Below are 16,368 nucleotides of genomic sequence, written 5' to 3' on the forward strand. Positions count from 1 at the left end.
TGTGGCTTCCTGCTCGTGGCCGTGGGGGAAGGAGGCTGTGAGCGAGGCCAGGGTCCTTCGGTGCCAGGCGTGTGCGGGGTGGTTCTCGCTAGGCAGCCCCCACCCGCACGGTGGGAACATGCCATGGCCAGGTCCTACCTTACAGACACCCTTCAGAAGGGGTGGAATCTGAACACCAGAGGAGTAAACGTGAAGGTTCCCCCCCCCCCAAAAAAAAAACCAGCTCCCTCTCTGCTAAAGTGTGGTATTCATTTTGCAAGAACAGGGATTTGAACTCAAGGCTTATGTTTTGCAAGAACAGGGATTTGAACTCAAGGCTTATGATGGCTCAGCAGGTGCTTTACCACTTGAACCACACCCTCAAGCTAGCTTTTTGCGGGTTATCTTCTCAAGCTCAGACTGACTCGAACATCAGTTTCACCAAGATGCTCTGTATTCATAAACTGACGTGTCCAGTGGAAAACCCTGTGTACAACTACTTCCGCATGGAAACCCCGGGCCGTGTGGAATCTATCTCTCTCTCTCCCTCTCTCTTTCCCACTCTTTCCTCCCCTTTTGCTACACTGCCAGACTTTCCCGTGTCTTCCACTCAGGAAGGGAAAATATTTCATTTTTGTGTTGTAACACTAAACCCACGAGGAGAGTAGGGCAGGGGTCTGGGGAAGGCGTAGAGATGGCGATGTTATTTCTAATTCTCTGAATATGCTAACGTTATTCCGGAGGCCTACGGAGAGGTGAGAAGAATGTTTCACAGAACGAATCAAATCACACCAGATTCCCACAACCTACACTCACTCTGTCTGTCCGACCACAGAATACGTGAGGAGACGGCCCAGACTTTACCACCTGCTTCTAATCCCCTGCCCTGGACGCCACATGGTACCATTTTCCCTAAATTTTCTACACAGACCTTCTCTTCCCATGTGCCAAGAGCTGTGCCAAGAAGAAAAAATATTCAACTGTGACTTAGGGAAGGAAAAGAGGAAGAACTTCCTGAGATGGAGAGAGCACCAAGGAAAAGGAGAGGTGTGTCGTTTCTGATCCAGGGGGTGGGGGAAGAGGAGAGCAGGTTCAGGACCCTTTGAGGCACCTGTAACCCCTGGGACAAATGTCCCCTGGGTGGCCTGGTGGCATTGGTCACCTGTGAGGAGAGTGGGGAGGTGGGCAGATGGCACTCTGTCCCCTGCTGTGGGAGGGCGAAGCTGGGGGAAGGCAGTTTGGGGGCCTTGCTGGGGTGTGGGGAAAGTCTGCCCCACCCCCTTTCCCTACCTTTGCATTCTGGACATTCGGTGGAGCTCCATGTCATCACTGCCCCGGAACCCCTTGGCGAAAGGATTGTTCTCGATCTTCAGCTGTGTGATCTGCAAGAAGGGAGAGGACAGCACTGTGGTTCCCATGTGCTTTTGGCAGGAGGACTGGGGGAGGGGGGGGCTGATGACGAATGTCCTGAAGACCAGGCCCAGGCAATCAAGAGAAGGCAACTGGCCCAGTGTGGGTGGCTAGCACCTGTGATCCTAGCTACTCAGGAGGCTGAGATCTGAGGATTGTGGTTCAAAGCCAGCCTGGGTAGAAGAGGCCACGAGACTCTCATCTCCAATGAAATACACCCCCCCCCAAAAAAACCCAGAAGTGGAGTTGTGGCTCAAATGATAGCACACCATCCTTGAGTTTAAAAAAAAAAAAAAAAGTGCTCAGAGACAATTCCCAGGCTCTGGGTTTAAGGCCCAGGACCAACAAATAATCAAGGGGTAGAGGAGCTAGATCTGGTTTTGCCCATGAGTTGGAGTCCTGTCTCCACCCACGGTCAGGGGTATATGAGTGTTTAATGTCTCACACACAACCCACGCTTCCACACGTGTCCCTGCCCCCCGGCAAGCTGTGTGTGTGGACGTGGTTATCATATGGGAGGAACAGCATGCACATCTTGATTTTCGTGCACCAGTTCATGTGCACGTCAGACTTGGGTAGAGGTAGCTTGTGGGCCCAGGTGGAAAAGTGTGGAATAAAAGGAAAAGAGGCTCTGGAGTTCACGCCAGGACGGGAGGGCTCTGCCTGACAGACCCACATGCAAGGTACAGTGCTTCACTATTGTGAATGGAGCCTTTTTTTCCTTAACTTGTTGGTTCCAGGCCCAGAACTTTAAGCCGTCCACACGTATTAGAGCCGTGTGAATGTTCAGTAGCAGGTGCAGGTGACAGAGGGCATACAGGTGGACCTGGCTGGAAGTGTTTGCCAAAGTTGGGTGTACATTCGGTTTTCAGACATGGGATTGCAGCACCAGTGTGGGGTGATCTGGGTCCCCTTTCGGTCATTCAGAGTCCCTCTGAATCCTGTACTATATGTGTGTGTGTGTGTGTGTGTGTGTGTATAAATTTAAATCAAAATATCTTGTGTATATGTATGTGTGTGCCAGACCTGGGGCTTGAACTTAGGACCTGGGCACTGTCCCTTAGCCTTTTTGCTTAAGGCTGGTGCTCTACCACTTAAGCTATACCTTCATTTGGACTTTCGGTGGTTAGTTGGAGACAAGAGGCTCATGGACTTTCCTGCACAGGCTGGCTTTGAACTAGGATCCTAAGATCTCAGCCTCCTGAGTAGGATTACAGGCATTAGCCACCAGCAGTCAGGGAGCTAGAAGTCAAGGCCCAGGCGCTGTCCCTGAACTCTTGTTCAAGGCTAGTACTCTACCACTTTGAGCCACAGCTTCACTTCCAGTTTTCTGGTAGTTTCTGGTGTCCTGCCCAGGCTGACTTGGAACCATGATTCTTTAGATGTCAGCCTCCTGAGTAGGTAGAATGATAGACATGAGCCACTGGCACCTGGCTCGAGTTCCTTTTTATTGACCTATGATTTGTCTTTCTGTGTTTTCTTCCACAAAAAGAAAACGGTGGTGTCAAGTGTACTCTGTGACAGAAAGCTCTGAATTCGAAAGCTGCCTCTCCTGGTTTCAGGAAGAGATGCATGGCTATTGAAGAATTTCACAAAAACCCATTCCATGACGGCCTCTCTGATGGAAGCTGGGGCCCATCCGTGCAGAGCACACAGCCTTCCCCCTATGATCCCACTGCGTGCACACCTCTGGGCTTCAAGGAACTCCTGCGAGGCTCTGGCATCAAGTCCCAGGACTGCCAAAAAAGAAGTCTGAGCTCAGCACGGGTGGCTCACACCTATCATCCTCCTGTAAGCTGAGATCGGAGGATCATGGCTTGGAGCCAGCCCAGGCAGCAAAGTCTGTTGAGACTCTTATTGCTAATGAACCACCGGAAAACCAGAAGTGGCGCTGTGGCTCAAAGAGGTAGAGAGCTAGCCTTGAGCGAAAAAGCACAGGGACAGCACCCAGACCCCAAGTTCAAGCCCCGTGACTGAAAAACTAAAAAGTACGGAAGGAAGAAACAGCCTATAATCCAATCTAATCAAGAGGCTGAGGTCTGGGGATCCAAGTTCAAAGTCAGCCTGGGCAGGAAAGTCCAGGAGACTCTTCCGATTAATCAGCCAAAAAGTTCAGACGTGGAGCTGTGGCTCAAGTAGTAGAGCACCAGCTTGGAGAGGTAGAAGTCCTTGAGTTCAAGTCCCGGGGTGAGCACAAAACCAAAATCAAACAGAAAAGGAACTAGCCTTGAGCAATGTTTACCCATAAGCTTACGCGTAGATGAAAACATGCCCCGGGTGCTCTCCATCCATCTGTGAATACTACAACCCTGTCTGAATTGCCTTCTACCCAGACTGCACCTCAGCTCATAGAAGTCCAAACGGGTCCACCTGCTCAAATGCACGCTCTCCCAAACCAGCGTAAAACCGGATATCCGGGAAAGCCAGGGAGGTGGGGGGGGTTGGCGAGCGGTAAGAGCCAACAAATATAAATACCAGCTCCAACTGGGGAGACAGAGGTTGTAAAAATTAATGAGAATAATTGTTGTGAATTCTTGCTTTTGAAAAAAAGAAAAACCTCATGAGAGCCCCTCGCCCCCCCCCAAAAAAAATCTTAATTATGTCTCTCTATTAGAGGTTCATTTCCTGGTCCTCACCAGAAAGCTCATACCTCATAAATATGAGATCCATTCACAATAATTTAGGCAGGAGGTAAATGCCTTTGGATGGAAACTTGGCTAATAGGAGGGGGCGTGCGTGCGTGTGTCGCTGGCTTGCTCACTCGCTGGCATACACAGACATTGTTGTCAGAGCAGGAAAGTGAATTCTCACGTGATCGCTTTTAGCACCTAAATATTTCTCCGGGATAGCTCTGGGAGCTGTTGACAACTGTATTGAAAACTTTACAAAAACGTGTTTCACGGAGTGAATGTTGTTGCCAGGGGAAGAGTCTAGTTTTTAAATATCTTTTTTTTTTTTTTTCCCCAAGCTGTCAGCCATCTGGGGAAATAACGCTCCAATCCAGCTTGGAATTTCAAGCTGGACTGAGAAAAGACGTCTAGCCAGTGGGAACGATTTTATATCAGAGGAAAAGTAAAGTGTGGAACCACGTACCTACCTCTCTCTACCTTTTTCTACCCAGGGACACATAGCAAAAGACATCCCCATGGTAGATACTGAGGGCTTTGACCCTTCCCGCCTCCCCCCTCCAAAAATAAAGCATTGGTGGCCTAGATTCTAGTAAATTCTCCTGGATGTTGAATCCCAGGCATATTTAATTCCCTCACACTGCTCATTTATCCCAAGCAAAATGCTAGACAAATAGTCCTGGAACGAACATCTCAATGGGGGAAAGATCCAACAAAACCACAAAGACTAACATGGGTAGTTTTTCTTTCTTTTCTTTTTTTTTTTTTCAACCACAGTAATAAGAATTTATTTGAAACCTCAACTGCTCCCCATTCTAAAATAGCCCAGGAGTGACACGGAGCGGGCAAGAGTCTTCTAGAATCTTACAATTTTTGGACTCGGGGATTCTGGGAGTGAACGGACATTAATTAAGTAAGCAACCAGTGGCCGCCATCATCCCCGCTAGAACTGCAGTGTTCATTCTAGACCGGGCCGTGTATTACATATTACTATATATTTTTCAAAGATGGGTAGCTGGATCATAAATACCCCACTTTCACAGACAGGGAAGCTAAATTAAGTCTTTTTTTTTACCCGAAGTCTGGATCTGAGAAAGAGAGGCTCTGAATCTGAGCAGTTAGACTCACAACCCTTGTACCCAGGTGATAGAGACTAAGAAAGAACTCGGCTAGTTTTCACTCATGAAGTCACGGGTTTCAACACCCCGGCCAGGTGGGCCAATAAAGCGAGGAGACCGGCTCCACAAATCACACACGACCTCAGCTCGCTTATTTAAATCACACATCATATATCCAGGCCGGTGATGTCTGTCCAGGGCCCTTGAACTTGACTGGAAAAGTGTAACTGCCTGGGTACTCGCTCCTCCACAGAGCAAGCATGGCTTATTCTACTCCATCTAGGACAGAATGTTGCCCCATGGAAATGCCTATTTTCCATATCCAGGATTGGTCCAGCCATGAATCAAGATGCATCAGTACGCATCATCCATCATTTAAAATGGGAAACCCTTTTGGACAACTACTTGAAAGATAATTTTGAAAAGATTAAAAAAGTAAGGTTGTTTTTTTTTTTAAAAAAAAATTCTGGTGGTGGTTGTTTTGTGTTTAGCTGGCTGGACTGATTTCTTTTATCTGCGGCTCAGCTGGGCTTCCTGGCCAACTAATGAAGCAAAAACTACCACAATTCCCTCGGGTGAACATTTTGTGGTCCCCTGATAAACATCCACGCTCAGAGAGATGGACGCACCATTTCTCGATCGTGTATTTCTGGTCACATTTTGATGGAATGTGTTTGGCTTCTCCAAGGAGCAGGCAGCCTTCACGGCTGAAGTTCTCTCAGTAAATACGTTGCAAAATAATTTTTTAAAATTAGAATTTGGGCTGGGCACTGGTGACTCACGCCTGTCATCCTAGCTACTCGGGAGGCTGAGCTCTGAGGATTGCAGTTCGAAGACAGCCCGGGCAGGAAAGTCACTATGAGACTCTGATCTCCAATCGGAAGTGACACTGTGGCTCAAAGTGGTAGGAGCATTAGCCTTGTATACCAAGAGCTCAGAGGACAGCACCCCAGCCCTGAGTTCAAGTCCCAGAACCAACCAAAACCAAACAAACAAAAAACAGGATGTGGGGGCGGGAGGGTGGCTATGCCTGAGTTTCAGAGATAGTTTTACTGATATGTCCATGAACTTGTACCCTTCAAGAATCCAGGATGAGTCCAGTGCCGGCTGCTCACTTCCCGTCATCCTAGCTATTCAGGAGGCTGAGATCTGAGGATCACAGTTTGAAGCCAGCCCAGACAGGAAAGTCTGTGAGACTCGTAAAGCAAGCAGCAAAAAGCCAGAAGTGGAGCTGTGGCTCAAGTGATAGGGCACTAGCCTTGAGCAATAAAGGCTCAGGAACAGTGTCTGGTCCTGAGTCCAAGCCCTATCACCAGCATTTAAAAGAGAGAGCAAATACAAGGTATAGTTCAGTGGTGTATGCTTAGCATGTTTAAGAACCTGAATATAATCCCCAGCTTCCCCCACCATAAGTAAATGATGTATTGTGCACAACAGAAATTGTATGTTACATATGAAAATTAAATTTCAACAAAGCAATAAAGACAGAGCATGCCACAGACTACCCAGAAGTGCAGGTCTTGAACACATAAAACTTAGACCGGCCCCTTCCTTGCCAGGATCCAAACACTCAGTTTGGGGGGGCGGGGGCTGTTATTTTCATTCATTCGCCCTTCCTGTCCTTTCTCCATGAACCTGAACTTTTCCTTGGAAGAATTTTTAGAAGAGAAAAAGGCCTGGTTTATTCTGGGCTCCAGCGGCAGGTCTGGGCGCTTTAAGCACCCACATGCAGCGGCGGCCTGGTGGGTATTTTCTGGGGTGATACCACCTCCACAGAGATAAACATGAGTTTTGGTTTTTGTTTTTTGCAGCAGCCCTGGGAGGGACAGACTTCCAGGACTGACACTCCCACGGACATAAAATCCCTCTGCAACTCTCAGGACACTGAACCCCACTGGGGGAGCCCAGGGTGGGCGTGGAGAAGAGAAGAAAGTGGAAATCCAGAAAAGGCTCCCTTCCCCTTTAAATGAGCAATGGTGCTGGGGGAGGAACGGGGTGGGGTGTTCCTGGGGAGGGAAGGAAGCTTCTCCGGAGATCTTGGAAAGACCCATCCATCAAAGGATCGGCCAGGCCACTGACAACCTGCATTTGGAGATTACCCACGATGGGCCCTTGGTGGAGGTGGGGGGGGGCTATCTGGGAAAGACCTTCATGGGGTAACCAGAGACTTTAGGGAACTAACCCTCCTCTGGGCTCCCCTGCCAGGCCCTGAGACTTGGCTGGGGACGCAGCAGGACGCAGGTAAAGAAGAGAGGAAGGCGAGAGTCCCCCTTCTCCCCACCCCCACCCCCAAGCTGTCTCCAGGTCTTTCCCACGCTGCTGATCGCACAAGGACACACGCACACACGCTTTGCCCTCTGATGTTAGCCACCTGCCTAATGGTCCCTGGACATGAAAGGAGAGGAGGAGGGACATTAGCCCAAGCAGAAAAGGTGAGCTCGGAGGAGAGGGCTTGGCTAGCCAGCTGAGCCAGCGGGAGACAAGTTCAGTGACACTGAGTGTGTGTGTGTGCTGCCGTCTGTGAATACAGTTCAAATGTGTGATCCTTAGACGAAAGCTGTATCCCTGGCCAGCATGCTGGGGTAGCCGGTAGGGCTGAGGATGGGTTCAAATCACCGCACCGTCTCCCCCCCCCACACACACACCTTAAGCCAGAAACAACTTTGGAAAAGCCAGAAAATTCGTAGGAACCAGCAGGTGGCCCCACGTGCTGGTCCTCTGGTGCCTCAGTTTACCTTGTGGTTCTGGTAAGATGTCACAGCGATGAACGCTGTCTCCGGGAAGACATGGGTGCAGAAGGCCGTGTTTTTCGAACCAAATCCATTGTTTTCGTCTGCTTTCACGATATGTAATCGGGGCTGGTATTTGTGCATGGAATTTAGAATAATCTAAAAATAATAATCATAGAGAAAAGGAGGTCAGAAGGAGGAAAAAACTCAAAACTCCCTTTGTTGTTTCCAGATACATCCCTGCCCCAACCCCCACCCCTACCCCCCACCCCTGCCCTGAGCCTCGTTAAAAAGCCTCTAAAAAACACTCGTTTCCACCCCCCCTCCTGTTGTGAAAAGGGGCCAGCAATTTCCTCGAAAAGGAACGTTTCAAAAATGACAATTTCCAACTTAAAGAAAAACACAAAAACCAAGGTACGATTCCAGAAGTCTACCCAAGCCACACACAGGGCAGTAAATCAAAATTCTTAATAAAGTTTGTTTAATAAATTAACTCGGCACAGGGCATTCCCCGCCCAGCACGGGAGCAGAACAGGAAGAAGTATCTGGAGAGCTCCAGACAGCAGTTTTGGAATGAGAGAGAGAGAGAGAACACGAACAAGCTCACATACATACAGACCAATTACACCCCCCCCCCAAAAAAAAACCCTACAAGGAAAAAAATACTACAAGGAAAGGACACTTGCAAACGGAATTAAAATCGCTGGCTCCCTGACCAACACGTCGTGCTAAGGCTTGGCGGGGTGAGGGTGGACAGACACAAGTCTTGGCCCGTTGTTAACTGGAGCCACTGGAGAGGGGTGGATATTGGGGTGTGGGGGTAGGGGCTGCCTTCTGGCCTCTTACCAACCCTAGGTAGGAAGCCTCCCCCCCCCCCATCAGAGCAGGGGCTGGGCTGATGTCCTTCGGGCAGTTTCTAAGCCCCACTTCGGCCATGTTGCTGGCAGAATCCACCATCGGCAATGATCTACTGGTGTGCCGTGGCCAAATCTGCCATAGAAGAAATGGAGAGGTCTATCTCCTTCTTGGGGTGTTTCCTGGCGGGGGGGGGGGGGGGAGGCAAGCAGGGTCTCAGCTCTGTTACCATGACAACAATGAGGAGGAGGAGGAGGAGCAACCATTCTGGGCTGTCTATTTTTCCTGGAGCCAGAACTTTTTTTTTTTTTTTTTTACAGGTGAGCGCCTCGGTCTCCTTAATCCAGGTTTGTGGTTTCCACGGCACCTGAGTCTCCACCCTGGGCTAAGTCTTGACGGCTTGTTACCGCCGCCGCTTGCCGATAGGTACCTTCCCACCCGCACACACATCGCTGCATTTAAGGGTACCCCTACCCCGAATCTGGCTGGTTTATAACCCAGCAACGAAAACCCAAGCAGCAGCGATCATCTCCATGTCTTTGATTATTTGAGTTGATGACCTGGGCATGGCCACCCCCCACCCAGAGCAATCTCAGAGAGGGAGGGGTGCAAACCCGTGTCTCTGCCCCCTCCACACACACACCCCGGCCGGCCTCAGACTCTAATCTCAGGCCCAGACCCCGGCTGCCTTCCCGGCCGATAGCGACGCCGGGCGGGCTGGCGACAGTGAGACGCTGCCTGGGCCCCCGCGGGCCTCCCCAGCCTCGGACGCCCCGGCCATCCTCCCGGCTTAGCCAAATTGCTTTGACGGCTGGGGACAGCATGGGGACGCGAGCGGAGGGCGATCTAGTGACTCCTAATTTCATTAGGGAGGTCGTGGATTCGCGTTGGAGGTTCGGCATCTCACTCTGGGTCTCCTGGGCTGCTCAGGAAGACCTAAAATGCATCAGCGCACCCCAAAATCGGTGGCAGAGCTCTGCACCCCCCTCCAAAGAGGTAAGGTAAGAGTTGCTGTGGAACCCCAGATGGAGAGTCCACCCTGCTACCACTCAGGGGTCAACTCCTGGGCTACCGCAGGAACTTCACCCACTTTACCCTCTTTCCTCTCAGGGACTTAAATCTAACTTTTGGGGTAGAGACAGGTATACCCCCAAGCCTGGTAAGCCAATGCCTAAGAACAAAAACAAACACACAAAAGACACCCGAAATCATTTTTGCACAAGTTAGAAACTGAGCAAGAAGGACAAGGTTTGTGGTCACTAGAAATCTTTCAGCGCCCCCCTTAGGTCCTTATGGGGGGGCAGCGATCAGGTCCCCCAGACCTAGAGCAGCGGGGAGCTCTCTCCCTGGATGGAGGGTCCCGCTGTAGTCCTCTATTCCAGATCCCAGCAGCGAGCTCAGAACTGAGCCCCTGCTGCCCACTCCACCCCTGCCCCAGGGCTTTTCTCACTCCAATCCCAGTCCCACCCAAACTGGAGACCTGGTGCCTGCATCGCTCTGGAGAGTCAAGCCGGTGGAACACAAAGAATCAGGGAGACAGCCTCAAGTCCCACTCCCCGGCACCACTTCCTTTAACAAAGGAGGCCCTGCATTCCGGGCTTGGACCTGCCCGTTAGAAACGCCAGAAACGGACCTGAAGAGTCTGAATGCGAAAGTCAGGGGCTGATCAATTCTAATAAATTCTAATTGCAACCAAGAGATTTGGAGAGGGTCCCCCCCCCAGAGAGAAGGGGGAGGGAGGAGGAGAAGGAGAACACGGAGGAGAAGAGGAGGAGGAGGAGGAGTACCTCTGTTCTTTGTTTTCCTTTGAGGCAGAGGGGAGATACCCAACTGAGAACCCACTAATTGCCACACCGTGCCTGGGGTTGGCATATCCTGAAGACAGATTTAGGGGGAATCACCAGACCCTTCTCTTAGAGCTAATCTAGATCCCAGGTTTTGCACCCAGTCGGTGTGCGTGCTGTGGGAATGGCGGGAGAGAGAAAGCTGGGGGTGGGGTGGGGGTGATTGGTTGCAGATCAGCACACCAAGGATCAGACTAAAAAGGGCCGCGGGTGCCAGGGTCCCCTCTGTGAGCTCTGGCAGGGGTCTGTGCCCACCGCCCTCTCACCCAGCCCTGCCTGCCACAGCCGGACCTGGATGGGAAGCGGGAAGGTAAAGTAGAGGAAACTCCCTCCACTCAGCATGCTGAAGAGGACTCGGGCATAGACTGGCTGTGCAGCTCCCGCAGAACTGCGGCGGCGGGAATGCGTGGCACGATTTATCCCTACGCCACGAAAATCTGGGGCCCTGTTCTCCAGCCGCCCGGACAGGGACAGACAGTCTCCAAGTTAGACCACAAGGAAGACTACAAAGGCTGTACTTTGTAAGGAGGAGGGTGATGGAGGGAGAAGTGGAAAGAGAAGGAAGCTAGGGGAGGAGTAAAGAAAATGAGAGGGGACGAAAGGAGATTATTATGAGGAGAAGAAGAAAAAAGGGAAGGGGAGAGGAAAAAGAAAGGAAGAAACCCAGGGGAGAGAAAAATGGAGGAAAGAAATCAGAAAAGGCCTGCAGTGGGGAGGGGCAGTCCGGATGTCTGCCATACCACTGGTACCACTGGTACTCACATGTCCAAATGGGTCCAGGTGGTTGTTAGTGAGCTTGAGTTTCTGGAAGGAGACCAGTTGCCGCATCCAGTGGGCACCGGTGGCCGGAGAGTCCGGATGCACGTAGAGACGGCCGGGCATGGCGGGCTCAGCCTTGCCAGTCACAGACCTATGCCAAGGACAGGTGTGAGCAGGGCCAAGAAGAGACTGGCGATGATCTGGAAGCAGCCTGAGCCGCCTCCTTTGTTTACGATCCTGGCTGACCCAGTACCCAGGCAAGCTAGCTGCTTCTAGTCCGTTTGTCCCCTAGTACCCTGCCTCCCCTCCTCTCCAGCAGCCCCTTACTGTCCACACACCAGCCGAGTCTGAATGTGCAAAAGAACTAAAAATCTTAAACTCCTTAAATGTTTTCAAAGGGAGACTTCTCTTCCGACCTCCTTTCCATCCACAGGATTGGTTTGGCAGTTGTAGAAACAATAGACCCTAGAAATGAGCCTCCCCTCTCCTGCCTTCTTAACTCAAATGCCATGAGGCCAATTTTGAGATTTCATTTAAAAAAGAAAAAAAGGGCATGCTCAAAGCAGGTAACTCGTAAAAATAACTGTAAATGCGTTTATGCCTCTAGAAATATGTCCAGCACTTGGTAACAATACCCTTTTTAAAAAATATAAATGCACACAACTCATGGATATAGTGATAAGGTTGCACTGCCTCAGGTCTCGGTTTTCTGGTCTATAAAATGGGGATGGTTGCGATCTGTTCCCCATCCTGGAGGGGTCAGAGGGAAGCAGCAGGATTGGCAGGCACACATCTCTGGCACATAGTAGGCCTTCAAATATTCTGGGTTTGGGGTTCAATCACCGGAGGATGAAGCGGGAGGGAGCCTCATATCCCCGCGCACGACTCGACTCCGCACCTACCATTTATTGTCTGCAAACTTGTATCTGTGGTCATCCGCGGGCACTATGTCCATGAGAAGGATGTATTTGGTTTTGGGGTTAAGGCCGGTCACCTTCACTTTATAACTGGGGAACATTCTCCTGGGGGAGAAGATGAGGAGAGGCAGAAATGAATGCCGGCTCTGAAAAGCATCTTCATACATTTGCACCGGGAAAAGGAACACACACAAACCAATTCTCTGAGACATGTACAAAGAAAGATTATCCCCAGTCCACTCTCTGGATATCCACCCCGGGTTTTCCCTGAAGTTACGGGAGGAGGAAAGCAATGGGAGGAAGGAGGAAGAGGAGGCCAACGTTGTCGGTGGTATCCAGGAGGAAAATAGAAGCCCGGGGATTGCAGCTCACGTAGGCTTGGTTTTCAAGATGTCCTGAAAGTCCCCACCTGCCCCCCACTTTGAGCACCTACTGGGTTCTTCTCAGAGCCACGGCCTACAGTTTCCAGGGAGCAAAGCAGAGGCTCCTTGGGTGCAAAGTTGGCACCTTGCTCCCTCCAATCAAGTGCTGCTGCCCGTGTCCAGGGACTGCAGCGGGGTGGGTAGACTGGAGGTGGCCGGGCCTAGTGCACGGGTGGGTGGGGGTTGGGGAGGGGAGCGTTGCCTGCCGGCCTGACTTTGGGGATCTCCTAAATGGCAGGGTTTACAGACTGGGTTGTCGACTTGATTTGGGGGTCTCGTCTCGGGGTCTGGCGGGGAGGGATTTACTCCTAGATGTCCCGACACTTTCTCCTCCGAGACCCCCCCTCCCCATCCAGGACTTCCTTGGAGAACTTGAACATTTTGGCCTTCCATGAAGAAATCACAAATCCATCCAGATTAGGTTTTGGAAAGAGCTTGGGCTTGCCCAGGGATCCGGCTGGCTCAGGATGCAGCAACCCTGGAGGCCACCTCTCCTCCGGGGCATATTCTGCCTTGTGAAGGATGCACCCCCCCAAAAAGTAAGAATGCCAGACTGACTGGCAAAAAGATCAGCAGCCACAGGAAGGGGGTGACTGGAGGCATCATCCCTCCTAGCAGAGGCTCAGAGACTCCCCAGACCTTTTATAGTTAAATCCCCTCGGCTAAGGCTGGGGAGGGGGGGCATGGCCGGCGGGTTGTTCCTTCCTAGGGGCCGGTGGGAATGAGATGAGGACTTACATCCCCGGGTATAAACAGAACACCACCTTCTAGTTCCACTCAGACTTTGGGGCTGAGTCGGGGGAGGGAGCTGACATTGTTTAATTTGAAATAATAATAAATGTCACTGTTGTCGGTTTATTGCAGAAAGCCTGGGCTGGAGAACGGAGTTTGGAGACGGCTCCGCCCTCCCGGTTCACACGCCCGCCCGACCGCCCAGCAACGTGGGCCTCACCGGCTTTGCCTGTTGGCTTTGGGGGTGGGGGGCTGCAGCCCCTCTGGATGTGGGGGACCAGGACATGCACGGGGAGGCATGTGTCCAAGTCCCCAAGCCTGGACACATGCATGCACAGGCTTTGCACACACATGCACACTCACTGAGATCCCGATCTTCAGGACTCTGCCACCCACTGCCTCCACCCAGCCCTGCTAACTAAAGCTCCTGAGAACGTGGAGGGGAACACGGGGCGGGCGAGCAGCTTGGCCAAGCCGCTGTGTCTTTGCCGGAGTCTGTGCTTCGAGCTGGGCTCTAGTTCAGTTTCAAAGGCTTTGCCTGCTTTCCATAAACAACGAGAGGGGTAGCTAGCGAATAGATAGATTTGCCTTCTGATTGGGTTTGGCAATTGGGTGAGACCCTGGAATTACTCCTAGGTGGAGGGAGGGTGAGGATGGAGGGGGGCGAAGATCAGCCCCTATCTATGAAACCAAAGCCCTTCTCTGCGTCTCCCCCTCTTTCTTCTTCTTTCTCTCAGACGGTTAATCCATCCAGAGCGTTGGGCCTCCCTGCTATGTTTTTGGAGTTGAACAATTTCCTCTATCCTGCTGAGCAAATCGGTGAAAGAATTCTCCCTTCAACTCTCTGGAAAGAGTCTAACCATTTTTCTCTCTGTCCGTTCTTGCTCCCTGTCCCCTCTCCTTTCTTCCTGTCTCTTCCCTGCGAGGCCACCGTCTTCCTCTCTGTCCCTCCAGACCACCTCACCTTCCGGCTTTGGTAATAATCATCTCCGTACCCACTTCGTGGAACTTCAGCCAGAGTTCCCTCTCGTGGAGGAACACCTTTATGCCCTCCATGCCCTGCAGAAATGAGAGAAAGAAAAAACTCTGCGTCAAGCTAATCTCCCCACAAAAGTGTTCTCGTGCCCCCCCCCCATTTCTCTTCCTTCTCTGAGACTGTGAGTTCAGGGGTTGAAGCCCCCCCCCCCCCCCCCGCTGAAGCCATCTGGGCTCTGGAGAAAGCCTGTGCCCGCCCGGAACCCTGGTGCAAACTCGGCTTTCCAAATATCCAGTGATGATTTTCCTTTGAGCCCACAGGGCCTCACTGCCTATGCATGGAAAAACTCATCCAGAGCTTGCACCCGTGGCCAGCCACCCCGCCGTGCCCAGACGGCCAATTTCAACGGACTTCTGAGTAAATGAAACCTCCTGGATCTAGAAAGCCCCCACCCAAGATATTTTCAGGTGGGCATCCATCGGGATTTCCACTCGCAAAGTATACACCTAGTTCTATGAAGACTGTGTATGTTTATTTTCAACCACCGTAGGTGCAAATATCAAACATACATATAATTCAACCACAACGGATGCGAATGTTAAACATACGTGCAATTTTAACTTTAAAAAATGTTTGATTTGTTCCCACAGTCCAACACCAAAATTAATTCTCAAGGTCTCTGTTAAATGTCCCCGACCTGTCCCGCATAGTCTCACAATTAAAAGGAGCCGGTTTGAAGCCTCTGGGCATTTTTGTTTTCAACCACCCATGCCGAATTTGAACATTTCAGATACAAAGTCTCATTTTGAGACTGGTAACCTCCTAGAACGTGGATTCGCTTATTTTTTTTAGAAGGGGGGGGAAAAATCTGTGTGCAACAAACTACTTCTACAGAGATACAGTACCAAGTTCATGAAACCTGGGAGGGAAAAAAAAAAATTCGAGGAGAATCTCCAAGAAGGGTTTTAGCGTTGAGTATGGATTTCTATATCTCTTTTGGATAACTTGCCTGCTTTATATCCTGGGACTTTTATGTTAAAATTGTCAGGGCTTTGGGGGGAGCCACTTAAAGCATCTGCTGTGCCCACCTCTGGGCAGTGTCCTCTCCCACCTCTCCCTCCCCTCTCTCCTCCAGCCCACCTTCCAGCCCGCATAGCCTGGGGCTCCTGGGCTGCTTTAGGCCCAGGCCAGCGCGCTGCCCTCGGCCAGAGTGCAACAGCCAGCCAGAACTACAAGACAAATCGTTGTGCACGGGTCTGAGGCCGCAGAGGAGGCGGGCAGAGGGTGAGGGGTAAGGGAGATCTAAAGAGGGGTCAACTCATCGCTCACGCCAGCCTGAAGCAGCCGCTGACCTAACCCTTATTACGCTTCTCAGCGCCAGTTGTAGGAACGGTGCAGCCCGGAAGGAAATTATCTGGGCCATTGTTAGCTGCCTCGGAAATAGTCGGATAACTGAGATTTCTCCCAAAATTCCACTAGGATTTCAAAGAGGGTCCCCTTCTAGAAACAGAATCAGCCACCGCCACATAAAGTGGATTGAAATACTGTGGGAGAGAAAGATGGAAGAGGGGTACGGGTGGGGTAGGTGGCCGCGGCCCACCCCCCACGGGAAGAGGACCTTGGAAGAGGGGACTGAGGCTTCCTTACCTGCTGGGTGAAGGCGGCCTGCGGGGAGGAAGGGGACTTGCTGGGGGCTCCCAGCGCGCTCTCGGGTTTGGAATCACAGGACAGATCCTTCGCGTCGGGCCCTAGAGGCGTGTGTGGCAGGCCAAAGCCCTCTTCTGAGTCAGCCATGGTATCCTCCGGGCCCAGTGCCCGCGTGAGGTTCTGCTCTGAGAGAGAGAGAGAGGAGAGAGAGTTGGAGAGTGCGTTCCAGAAAAGGGGAGACGTTTGAACCCCCCCTCCAGTTACCAGCACCTTCAAAGCTGAAGGAGGCTTCTATTACGACTTATTATTATTATTCAGGTCTATTATTACTTATTATTTATTAACTTTGCTCT

The 16,368-nt window shown here is 51.3% G+C and overlaps 1 protein-coding gene across 1 annotated transcript in view; it reads right to left on the bottom strand.

The window, feature by feature from the left end:
• Tbx5 (T-box transcription factor 5) overlaps nt 1-16,162 on the bottom strand; it is a 38,119-nt gene extending 21,957 nt beyond the window's left edge. Inside the window, exons 1-6 of the mRNA XM_042671636.1 lie at nt 16,016-16,162; nt 14,357-14,451; nt 12,224-12,343; nt 11,325-11,472; nt 7,870-8,022; nt 1,270-1,361 (exon numbers count right to left, since the gene is read on the bottom strand). Of these exons, the coding sequence (XP_042527570.1) occupies nt 1,270-1,361; nt 7,870-8,022; nt 11,325-11,472; nt 12,224-12,343; nt 14,357-14,451; nt 16,016-16,162 (755 nt within the window). The remainder of the gene's footprint in view (nt 1-1,269; nt 1,362-7,869; nt 8,023-11,324; nt 11,473-12,223; nt 12,344-14,356; nt 14,452-16,015) is intronic.
• Between the last annotated feature and the right edge of the window lie 206 nt (nt 16,163-16,368).

Source organism: Dipodomys spectabilis, unplaced genomic scaffold, assembly GCF_019054845.1.
Source record: "Dipodomys spectabilis isolate Male_0828 unplaced genomic scaffold, ASM1905484v1 ptg000649l, whole genome shotgun sequence".
Taxonomy (NCBI): domain Eukaryota; kingdom Metazoa; phylum Chordata; class Mammalia; order Rodentia; family Heteromyidae; genus Dipodomys; species Dipodomys spectabilis.